The sequence below is a fragment of the Nannobrachium achirus genome (assembly GCF_963921795.1).
Source record: "Nannobrachium achirus genome assembly, chromosome: 12".
NCBI classification, from domain to species: Eukaryota; Metazoa; Chordata; class Actinopteri; order Myctophiformes; family Myctophidae; genus Nannobrachium; species Nannobrachium achirus.
The window spans coordinates 11,361,548-11,373,115 of NC_137832.1; the positions used below are offsets into that span (position 1 = coordinate 11,361,548).

Here is an 11,568-nt window from a genome sequence, read left to right on the forward strand (position 1 = left end):
CCAAAGGTTCACCCTATCATGACATGCCCAGAGTAGGGAAGGTTTGTGTGGTTACATTGTCATGATAGTCTCGGCTGGCCAGACTGTGGCCTCACCACCACAATTTTCAAATTCTTCCGGTTCATACTTTCTGGGAAGCTCTGATCATGAGTAAAATATAAAGATCTTCTGTTGCCCAGCTATTTTCTGCACATTTTAATGTTGTCCTATACAGTATTACAAATGTGTGTGTGTGTGTGTGTGTGTGTGTGTGTGTGTGTGTGTGTGTGTGTGTGTGTGTGTGTGTGTGTGTGTGTGTGTGCGCGTGTGCGTGTGCGTGTGCGCGTACTTGTGTGCGTGCATGCGTGCGTGTGTGCATGCAGCTTGAGGGAGCTGGCCAGTTCTCCAGTCCAGCAGAGTAAGCTGCAGACGGTGCTGTCCTCCCTCACCACCAAGGCAGACGTCCTGTCACTGCTTCAGGAGACCAAGGCTCTCTCTGAGGTACGTCATGTCACCTACAGTAACATACTGTAACATACAGTAACATACTGTCACTGCTTCAGGAGACCAAGGCTCTCTCTGAGGTACGTCATGTCACCTACAATAACATACTGTAACATACAGTAACATACTGTCACTGCTTCAGGAGACCAAGGCTCTCTCTGAGGTACGTCATGTCACCTACAGTAACATACTGTAACATACTGTCACTGCTTCAGGAGACCAAGGCTCTCTCTGAGGTACGTCATGTCACCTACAGTAACATACTGTAACATACTGTAACATAGAGTAACATACAGTAACATACAGTAACATACTGTAACATAGAGTAACATACTGTAACATACAGTAACATACTGTCACTGCTTCAGGAGACCAAGGATCTCTCTGAGGTACGGGATGTCACCTGTAACACATTAACATTGTGTCTCATTGCAACAAGGCAGCTGAACCATTGTGTAGCACTTATGTCAGAGCCTAGTATCGACGTCCAAAGTTGAAATCTCTCTCTCTCTCTCTTAAGCTGGTTGCACAGCTGCGCTTTTTGCGTTGCGAAATGCGTTCTTCAGGGCAAGGAGATGGAGAGCGAGAGAGAGATAGAGAGAGCAAAGGACCCAGTGGTCCAAAAATAAATACGAAACGGGCAGCAGTGTTGACAGCAGTGTTGACATAACATGAGGTTGATTTCTTTATTTACGTGCTCCGAAATTCGTTCCTATAGTCGGACGAAAAAACACAGCAGTGTGCAACAACATTTACTGTTAACACTTTATTGGACTGCCATAGTTGCGACCGCCAGGTTGCAGTTACTATCAAAACCTCCACTGTCTGTCTGTCTGTCTGTCACACATCATGTCACACTTTTGCCCTTCTCATATCTCTGCCACCGTTGCCCCTTCCATACCCTCCACCCCTCATTTCTCACATGGCCCTCTTCTAGCGCCACCATGAGGCCGATTCTTGCAAAACAGATTTTTGGACACTGCTCCTACAAATTTGCCCTAAAATCATGCAAAGCGGTACACTCATTTATCAACGTGGTACAGATCACATTTTTGGCGTACACCGACATTTAGTGTTGGCATTTATCATTTCAACGTGACTTTGACGTTGGCGTAGGGTAGGATCAAATCTCACGTCATTTCTGAGGTGGTGTAGGATCTTACACCTCTTATTCCATTGTAGACATGCGGAGCAGCATTGTCTAACTCTCTGACTCATGATCCACCCCAAAATGTATATTTAACACACTAATAAATAATCCCTGTGAAAATATAACATATAAAAGCATATAGGCTATCATGGACGATTTTGCCCTAAAATTATGCAAAGCGGTACACTGTATCTCACGTCATCAATATGCATCTGTCCCATCTAGAGCCACCATCAGGCCGATTTTTGCAAAACACATTTTTGTACACAGTATCAGTCATGTCATCAACATGGATCTGTCCCATTTCCCATATTACCTCCTGGTTGGCTACCATTGCCTTCTAAAGTTTGTGTATGCCACCTGACGGTCGCTTATCTCCCGATTTATAGGCAAATCGATTTTCAATGGCTCCGTGTTTGGCTCTGATAGATTGAGTGCGTAATGTACTGTATGTATGTCAAATGTCCACAGAGTAAAGATGACACTCACTTTGTGGTGCTGTACAAAGAGGAGGGCTCTGGACTGGGCTTCAGCATCGCCGGTGGAGTGGACCTGGAGCAGAAGAACATAGTTGTAAGTACAGTATAGCAGGGGTTTTCAAAGTGGGTGACGGGGCACCATGGGGTGCCGTGACGGCAGTCCAGGGGTGCCGCGAGATCATTTGATAATATTTGGAATTTATTTGGACGCTTGAAAAAATATTTAGTATCATCAAGTTATTTTCAGTCAGTCCTAACCAAAATGGCTATTATCTCAACGTTTTCCTCGCAACATAATCACTAAAATAAAACATTACTGTCAGGCAGAAACCTCTGTTGCACAAAACTAGTGAAAACGGCCGATCTACAAGCACACAACGCCTCGCGATTGTAGATCTGCTGTTTTCACTAGTTTAGTACATTTTGTTAATGATAAAATACAAAACTAACGGTTTTGGACATACAAGATTTCCACCTGACAACGATGATATGTTATAAATATAAGGTGCTGGGAGTGAAAATTATAACGTTGGGGTGCCTCGGATTAAAAAAATATATTTTTGGGGTGCCCTGAGACAAAAGAGTTTGGGAACCCCTGCAGTATAGGGCCACACTATGCCAATTGATTCCTCCCCAACCCACACACAGCTGTGTGTTGTCACTGCTGTTGTATCCTACTGACTCACCTGCCAGTGAGGAGCCCCCAGCGGGAGGCTTGAGCCCCTGCCCTTTTATCCCTTTGTCTGTAAAAAGTGCCCTCTCCAGACCATGAATGCAGTTTTTATTATGGTGAAATAAATGCAAATGCCATGCCATACCTGAAGGCAGCATTCAAGAGAAATTGTCTTGTCCAAACTCTCCTGAACATGAATGCAACATCTTATGTTGAAAGAATTGCCCTCTCTCTGTAGAAATCCATGCTGTTACGCCACATCTCCAGTATTCACTTGATTATGCTTAGTTCAGTGTGTTATCAAGTACCGAAAATAGCCGGAGGCCTTAAGGTTTTTTTCCCACAAAACTGTGAAAAGTGATGACTCATCACTTTTCATCACTTTTCATCACTAAACCATCATTTTCTGGGGCCATTTTTAGCCCAAGGAATGATTTTTTTGTGCAAAACAAATGCTTGCAATGGATTCAGCATCATGACAAACCCCTAGTTAGACCCCTCACATCCTACTAAAATACCCAGAAAAAAATGTTTTTCTGGGTATTCTGTATAGAAAGTCGATGGGAGCCCAACTTCATTTGGCCGCTGTGGCGACCCCGAAGGTTGCAAACTCGGGCGCCCTAGCTAAATCATTAGAGCATGCCCTCGGCTACATCCGTACAAAATTTGGCGCTTTTAGACTGATTAGCGCAAAATTACCATTCTATCTCCCTAAGGCCCCCGACTGGACCTCCAAGCTCACAGCTCAGCTTGTAAGCTTGGAGGTCTGCTATTTTCAATATTTTCACCAAAGTCCCTTTTAGAAATGTCAGCCCCTGCCTCTCTAACATTCTCTGCACGTCCCTGACTATAACAACCTTGCTTTGTTGTCCCAGGTCCATCGCGTCTTCACCAAAGGGGTGTCGGGCCTTGAAGGAACCATCCAGAGGGGAGACCGCGTCCTGTCCATCAACGGCACCGGTCTGGAGGGCAGCAGCCACGGCCAGGCCCTGTCCTGCCTGCACCAGGCCAGGCTGTCCACCCAGGTTAGCTCACTACACCACTGGTCCCTCAAACAATCCCCAACCCAATTTGTATGGGTCATCGACTCGGGGACTGCCCATAAGTCCGAAGGTTCATTAGTCCGAAGGTTCATCATTTGTCCGAATTTAGTTAGGGTTACTGAGGTTAGGGTTAGGGTTAGGCATAGTATTCTTAAAGTGCCGATCGCGGGATGACTCGCGAAATATACTGTATATACAGTAAAGCTGGCCTGGCTACCTACCGTCCGGTGAAAAACCCTGGCACGGGTGAAGTCGCCGATTCATCATCATCGCGCATCCACGTGCACACAATATTGATCCCATCCCATAGAAACCAATGGTCTTTCTCATCTTTACAGTCCATTTTCTCCAAAAAACACTTTTGATGCCAAGGATGGAATTGGATTCTCGCTAAAATAGCACAAGCATGAAGGCATCAATCTTCGATCATTGTTTACGTTTCGGACCAGAACTAGTTCCAGGTGAATCTTGAACATCGTCAAGTAGGAATTGTGAGCTCGATCTACTTCCGGCCTTCAAATTAAGAGACTGGCCGCGGACAGAGAAAGCGACCGGCATCCTGGACAATTAACCCTTTCATGTCGGCGACACAACATTGGTTGTTAACAGATTCGGACTAATGAACCTTCGGACTATTGAACCTTCGGACTAATGAACCTTCGGACCAATGCCATGGCACCCACGACTCAAGTAAAACCCCCCCATTTTATTTTCCTACATATTTTCTTTTTTTATAATAAAAATAAAGATTTTAATAATACAAAATATATACTGTATATCATTGTTGTCGGGTGTCCAAAACCGTTCGTTTTGTATTCATCATTTTAAAAATGATTTAAAATAGTGAAAGTAAACAATCTACAAGTACACAACGTTGTGTGCTTGTAGATCTGCTATTTTGACTAGTCTCGTGCGACAGTCTTGTATGATGAAGCAGGGCTTTACTTTACGAAAAAACATACACATTTGAAACTTGGAGTTACAAGGTTTCTGCTCGACAGTGACGATATATGCTATACATTGTTAAACAAAGAAACAAATGTAAGAAATTCCATTAATATTGTTAATAAGTATTGAAACATAAACACAATGTTTAAGTTTCTTCTTTGTAAAGCCTCATTTTTATTTGTTATTTCAGTTTGTTAACTAAAATGTTTCATATCATTTCTAGTTGTAGTTAATCTGTTATATTTAGTTATAACTAACAGTCGCCCTGCCGTCCCCCCAGGCCCTGGTGGTCATCCGGAGAGGCAGCGAAAACGGCGATTCGCTCACATCCTCCCCGAGACATGACGCCCTGATGGGGCGTCCGGGACGCGCCTCACTGGCTTCCAACGAGAAGACTGTGGACACGGGAGCAGGTGAGCGCGTGTCTGTACTGTCCATGAGGTTGGAAACCTTAACCCATTTAGGCCAAGGATTATTGAATGCTTTGACTATTGAAAAATAGCAGATATACAAGCTCACAGTGCGGCCGCGCTGTGAGCTTGTAGATCTGCTATTTTTGAAAAAGTTGTGAAAATGTGTGCAAATCTTTGAATATATGTATTTTTAAAGCGAACGTTTGTAACTCAAATTTAGCTTCTGGGTGGTCCCCGGAACTAAATATTTTGAGATGGGGGACGGGGTCCTCATGGAAAATAGGCATTACATCTTGGATAACACGGTTCTATTGTGAAAATAGCAGATCTACATGCTCAAAACGTCTCGCGCTGCGAGGCGTTGTGAGCATGTAGAAAAAAAAGAAAGAAAACAACCATTTGGAATGTTTTTTTTAAGTGCAGCTAAACTTAGCATGTTAGTAAATGTGCCAGAATTAACAATAATGCAGTGCACCTGTGCAGCTGACCTGCGGAACCTGGTAATATACCATTTTGTCAAGCTGGGGAGAATATAATTATAATACCTTGTTAGAGTGACCATTGTTAAATGTTGCATTTGTAGTTATTTTACTGTAATTTAACAACATAATAACCAGCACAGATAGACAAAGAGACACTTTTATTTTCCAACCTGGACCCAGGGTATGGCAGCTGCATACGCCTGCCATACCCAATTGACGCCCCTGGTGTCTAGTGGTGGAGGTGGGACCTGACGGTGTTTTAATGTGTACTCTAGTGGTGGAGGTGGGACCTGACGGTGTTCTGACGGTGGAGCTCCAGAAGACGTGTGCAGGCCTGGGGTTCAGTCTGGAAGGAGGCAGGGCATCGGCACAGGGAGACAGACCGCTGCACGTCAAGCGCATCTTTAAAGGTGATGGTTACTGCAATATACAACTATATTCATCTTTAAAGGTGATGGTTACTGCAATATACAACTATCTTTAAAGGTGATGGTTACTGCAATATACAACTATATTCATCTTTAAAGGTGATGGTTACTGCAATATACAACTATATTCATCTTTAAAGGTGATGGTTACTGCAATATACAACTATCTTTAAAGATGATGGTTACTGCAATATACAACTATATTCATCTTTAAAGGTGATGGTTACTGCAATATACAACTATCTTTAAAGATGATGGTTACTGCAATATACAACTATATTCATCTTTAAAGGTGATGGTTACTGCAATATATAACTATATTCATCTTTAAAGATGATGGTTACTGCAATATACAACTATATTCATCTTTAAAGGTGATGGTTACTGCAATATACAACTATATTCATCTTTAAAGGTGATGGTTACTGCAATATACAACTATATTCATCTTTAAAGGTGATGGTTACTGCAATATACAACTATCTTTAAAGATGATGGTTACTGCAATATACAACTATATTCATCTTTAAAGGTGATGGTTACTGCAATATAAAACTATATTCATATTTAAAGATGATGGTTACTGCAATATACAACTATATTCATCTTTAAAGGTGATGGTTACTGCAATATGCAACTATATTCATCTTTAAAGGTGATGGTTACTGCAATATGCAACTATATTCATCTTTAAAGATGATGGTTACTGCAATATACAACTATGTTCATCTTTAAAGGTGATGGTTACTGCAATATACAACTATATTCATCTTTAAAGGTGATGGTTACTGCAATATACAACTATATTCATCTTTAAAGGTGACGGTTACTGCAATATACAACTATATTCTTCTTTAAAGGTGACGGTTACTGCAATATACAACTATGTTCATCTTTAAAGGTGACGGTTACTGCAATATACAACTATATTCATCTTTAAAGGTGATGGTTACTGCAATATGCAACTATATTCATCTTTAAAGGTGATGGTTACTGCAATATACAACTATATTCATCTTTAAAGGTGATGGTTACTGCAATATACAACTATATTCATCTTTAAAGGTGATGGTTACTGCAATATGCAACTATATTCATCTTTAAAGGTGATTGTTACTGCAATATGCAACTATATTCATCTTTAAAGGTGATGGTTACTGCAATATGCAACTATATTCATCTTTAAAGGTGATGGTTACTGCAATATGCAACTATATTCATCTTTAAAGGTGATGGTTACTGCAATATACAACTATATTCATCTTTAAAGGTGATGGTTACTGCAATCTTCAACTATATTCATCTTTAAAGGTGATGGTTACTGCAATATACAACTATATTCATCTTTAAAGGTGATGGTTACTGCAATATGCAACTATATTCATCTTTAAAGGTGATGGTTACTGCAATATACAACTATATTCATCTTTAAAGATGATTGTTTTCTGCAATATACAACTATCCATGAAGCCAATGAAACGTCTCTCTGTTTCTTTAATTAGCTGGCTACCATTATATTATATTCTTATAGTTGTTATTGTGATTCTATACAAATTATGAATATCACAGTACTCCTAGTATTTAATTATTGCATTTTTTTGTATTCTAATTGTTTATGTGGCTTCTGAGTCCAGCCTGATGTATTTTATCTTTTATCTTTTATTTTCGAATGTACTATTATATACACTCGGTAGTGGGGTGGTCTTATGCTATACCAGGGGTCGGCAACCCAAAATGTTGAAAGAGCCATATTGGACCAAAAAAAAACCAAAACAAATCTGTCTGGAGCCACAAAAAATTATAAAAGCCTTATATATCGTTGTTGTCGGGTGGAAACCTTGTATGTCCAAAACTTCGTTTTTTATTTATCATTTAAAAAATGAACTAAACTAGTGAAAACAGCCGAGGCGTTGTGTGCTTGTAGATCTGCTGTTTTCACTACTTTTGTGCGTCTTGTATGATGAAGCAGGACTTTACTTTTGAAACAAATTTGAAACTTGGAGATACAAGGTACTGCCCGACAGTGACGATAAAAAGTGACGATAAAAAAATTGTTAAAACAAAAAATATTTTTTTCCCCCCATCTTTTTTTCTTTTTCATACATTTTTTTAAAAGCTCCAGGGAGCCACTAGGGTGGCGCTAAAGAGCCGCATGCGGCTCTAGAGCCACGGGTTGCTGACCCCCGTGCTATACTAATCACATGTGGTGAGCTGCCTTGGATCCTTTCTAAGTTCCCCACCTCATCATTACACTCTGATACCTCTACAACGGAATGGAACTAGATGTTTTTTCCTAACTCCTAAGTAAATAGGTTCAAGGTTCAAGGTTCAATTTTATTTGTCTCCCAGGGGAGACATTTGTCTTGGAGACAGAGTCACAGCTGCATACATATAAACACTTAACAGAAAAAAAACAAAAAAAAGAAACTCAAAAACAAGACAAACAAAAAAATACACATACAACCCATAGAGCCTCTCCTCAATTAGTCATGTGTCTATCATTTAGTATTTTGATTGATAGAGGAACAAATGAGTGCTTATCTATTATAGTGGCATGTTGGGGTCCTAAATCTCCTGCCCGATGGCATTAGATCGTACTCTGGGTTCAGAACATGCAAGGGGTCGGACAAAATGTTCCGAGCTTGTCTTACTACTACTTGCTCAAAGATGGCTTGAGGGGTGATCGGGGGGGTTGGCCATACCCATGATCTTCCCTGCCATATTTGCCAGCCTAGCTATTTGAGACTTGTATACAAATATACCCTCTCCAAAGTGCACCCGCTTCTACATCTTTTATCTAGCCATGAATCTATTTGTTAACTTTATTGCACGGCTTGGCTGAATGCTTCATTCCGACTGACTGGTCAATCTCTGAATTCATGTTAGATAGATAGATACCTTTATTATCCCAAGGGGTAAAATCAGTTGCCCAGAGGCAGCACAGCAGTATAAGGTTATTTACAAAAGTTACAGAGAAGTATGAAAAAAGGTAAAAGAAAAAACAAGAACAGAGTACAGTTAAGAGCAAGGTACATCAAGAAACATAATTATAAACATTATAAAACATTATATATTATTATGTTATAAATATTATAAATAAATGAAAAAAGTTACTGAAAAAGCATGTATTAGGAGGGCAGTATGCATCACCAGAACCAAGGACAGGTGTTTTTAACAAATCTATCATGATCAAAATGGAGTTTGAAGTTACGATGGGTTTGTATATAAATTAAGCGGGCGATGTTTTGAAAGTGAAATATCCCTTTAACCTCTTTCAACCTGGTGTCTTTATTGGGTTTTGCTATGAAGGTGCAACGGTGACGATTATTCGCCCATGGTGTGTCTTGGGCACAAAAAGATTGAAAACCACTGCTGTGTTCAATGATTTCAATCATTTACATGTTATAACCATAAGGTGGTGCTGTTGTGCCTTGTATATATGGTACAGTATACCAGCAAGCTATGTCAGTCAAATCAGAGAGGGTCATTATTGCCTGCAGTGTGTACACTTTCTCTATTATCTCACTCATCAATAATTTGACAATCTTGTATTGCAAACCTAACAGTCATCTTTTGTAATTCATTGTTCGTTTAGATTATTTGTGCGTTGAACTTATCACTTTTCAAAATATTGTTTAATTGTCAATGGTTGTGGTTTTGGGACTTGCTGTGTGTGTGTGTGTGTGTGTGTGTGTGTGTGTGTGTGTGTGTGTGTGTGTGTGTGTGTGTGTGTGTGTGTGTGTGTGTGTGTGTGTGTGTGTGTGTGTGTGTGTGTGTGTGTGTGTGTGTGTGTGTGCGCGTGCGTGCGTGCGTGCGTGCGTGTGTCCACATACTCTGAGAGTGGACAACTACCAAATGGACACTCTCAGAGTTAAATTAACACTGATCATTTTACAGCGTATAATGGGGTCCCACGAATTAAAAAGAAAAAAAAAAGTATCCCTAGTATCCCTAACCCTTAGTCTGTGGTTTTTGATTGATTGATTGATTGATTGATTGATTGATTGATTGATTGATTGATTGATCGATATCTTTATTGATCATGAAATAAAACATATATGTCACATGTAAATGTAACATAAAATAAAAAAAGGCCTGGGTAGAGAGGCACATCATGTTATAGTGTTCCAGTTCCAATTGTGTTTTTGTCATCATTTCCAATTACACTTGTTTATGCTGTACCCTGTATGAATTCTCTCTCCTGATTGGATGATATTGGTATCCTGATTAAAGATCTGGAAGAGGCCCTGCCACTGTACAAACCCAGCTATTTAAAGCTGTGTTCTATTTTCCAATAGAACACATTTTTAAATTGTCCTAACTATTAAATCGCTAAAGTTTTAGAACACCCACTCCATTAATTTCAGCCCCTAAAGCCTTCTGTAAATATGTTTTCTATGATCCTGGCCGGGGACCAGATTTCGCGGCAAAATTACGTCATCTGCATCTTCCGTATACGTTGTATATACGTTGGCCAATCACAGCACGGATCATACACTACCCGCCAATCACAGTGTGTCTTGCCGTCTCTTCAGAAGTAGCTTGCCTCAGCGACAGTGTTTACGCTGGTGTTGGAGTCTTGCCTGTTACTCCCCAATGCCTGGTCGCAGAGGGATGTGAGACCACTCTAAAGATGCGTATCCGCTCCGGTGGTTCCCGAGCGAAAAACGGCCGAAAAAAACAATACTGCTACTGACCAGTAGTTGAGCAACTTCCAGAGTATAGCTTTAAGCAAAGAGCTATATTTAACGCTTATTTGAACTCAAATAAACGTAACCCAACTCGTAAGTGACCGATCTTGAATGTTTGTGCTTGCTTGTGGCCCAACAACAGGGGGCGCCGCCGAGCTGTCCAGGGCGGTGGACGTGGGCGACGAGGTGCTGGCGATCAACGGGCGCTCGCTGCAGGGCCTCATGCACTACGATGCCTGGAACGCCATCAAGGCCGCCGCCGACGGAGCCGTCACTCTGCTCCTGCGCAAACCCAGGACCTCAGTGTGACCTCGCTAGCCTGCCTGTCGCGCCTCCAAGACGTACATGGCGACGTATCTCCCGGTGCTGGAGATATCACTCACCTCCCCTACTCCCGGGAGGGAGGGAAACCCCGATCCGGGCCTGGATTGGATCACGGCATCTGGGGTTTTTCGAACCCTGGTCTTCCGGCGTGGGGAAAAGGAGACGCCCCAAAGCCAAACATTTTGTTATCCAGGTATTAGGCTTTTTTTGTCTACACTCACCTCCCCCCTAACCGGGGGAAACTCGATCCAGGTCACAGCGCCGATGTAACCGCCCCCGGGGGGGATTCGAACCCTGCGGCCTCACGCCAGGCGGTGGGAAAGGCCACCGAAAAACCAACAAGGCCAAAGGGGAATATTAGGCTTTTTGGTCTTCAGGCAGAAGTCTCCGATCCACTCTGCGACACGAAGACGTGCATTGACATTCCGGATCGAAGGGCGAGGAAGTGGATATA

At 41.6% G+C, this 11,568-nt stretch overlaps 1 protein-coding gene across 1 annotated transcript in view; it reads left to right on the forward strand.

Moving 5' to 3' along the window:
- pdzd2 (PDZ domain containing 2) overlaps positions 1-11,099 on the forward strand; it is a gene marked incomplete at both ends in the record, with an annotated part of 171,941 nt that extends 160,842 nt beyond the window's left edge. The window contains 6 exons of the mRNA XM_080738444.1: positions 363-480; positions 2,105-2,206; positions 3,661-3,810; positions 5,057-5,189; positions 5,947-6,081; positions 10,933-11,099. Coding sequence (XP_080594570.1) covers positions 363-480; positions 2,105-2,206; positions 3,661-3,810; positions 5,057-5,189; positions 5,947-6,081; positions 10,933-11,099 — 805 coding nt within the window. The remainder of the gene's footprint in view (positions 1-362; positions 481-2,104; positions 2,207-3,660; positions 3,811-5,056; positions 5,190-5,946; positions 6,082-10,932) is intronic.
- Positions 11,100-11,568: the final 469 nt, after the last annotated feature.